General features: G+C 51.3%; 1 protein-coding gene across 1 annotated transcript in view; it reads right to left on the bottom strand.

Annotated features, from left to right (window-relative positions):
- Positions 1-331: 331 nt before the first annotated feature.
- The window catches only part of Ice2 (interactor of little elongation complex ELL subunit 2), a gene marked incomplete in the record, with an annotated part of 49,979 nt that continues 49,651 nt past the window's right edge, over positions 332-659 (bottom strand). Inside the window, 1 exon segment of the mRNA XM_013518923.1 lies at positions 332-659. Coding sequence (XP_013374377.1) covers positions 394-659 — 266 coding nt within the window.

The raw sequence follows: 659 nt of genomic DNA, 5'->3' as shown, positions 1-659 counted from the left end.
TAGTGTACATCAAAAAACAGGGTTACCAAAATGGCTGCCTTCTAAATATGGGGTCTGGAAAAACCTGATGAGAATAGCTGAGGAACACCACACTCACCATGGCGGCTGGAAGAGTAAAAGGTGACTCTCTGGAGGCCCCATCTCTGCGGCAGCGCGCGCCGGTTCTCCGCGGGAATCTTGCCGGAACGGGCGCTTGTTGCCAAACCTGTTACACAGTTCTTTCCCTTGGCAAATGACAGTTGCCCAACACGAGAAATATTAACTCGTAACTTTTCAGAGGAAGGAAGTGTTTTGTTTTTTCTCTTGATGTCCGCAAAGTAATTTCAACAAGTTTTCAGGGTGTTACCTTTATTAACGTGCAATCACCACCACTTTGAAGTGGTATAAAAAAATTCATCCTGGGTCAGGGACAGGGTTACAGCACTCGCCATTACTCCTGGCAGTGGCAATACTTAACCTTTTGATCTGCTCACAACAGAACATGATACAACTCAAATTACCGACATAATACATCACGATAAATACTCCTTTAGAAACAAACCACTCTCCCGCAGCCGCCCGAGCACGCCGGGCTCCGCCGGCCCGGGAGCACGCTGCCCCGCCCGCTCGTTCCCGTCCGCCGGCTTCCGGGCTCCGCGTCACGGCCCCTCCGGCGCCCT

Source organism: Chinchilla lanigera, unplaced genomic scaffold (assembly GCF_000276665.1).
Source record: "Chinchilla lanigera isolate Chin_1 unplaced genomic scaffold, ChiLan1.0 scaffold00049, whole genome shotgun sequence".
Lineage (NCBI taxonomy): Eukaryota > Metazoa > Chordata > Mammalia > Rodentia > Chinchillidae > Chinchilla > Chinchilla lanigera.
The sequence above is the reverse complement of the archived record's forward strand: the minus strand, read 5'-3'. Positions and strand labels throughout refer to the sequence as shown.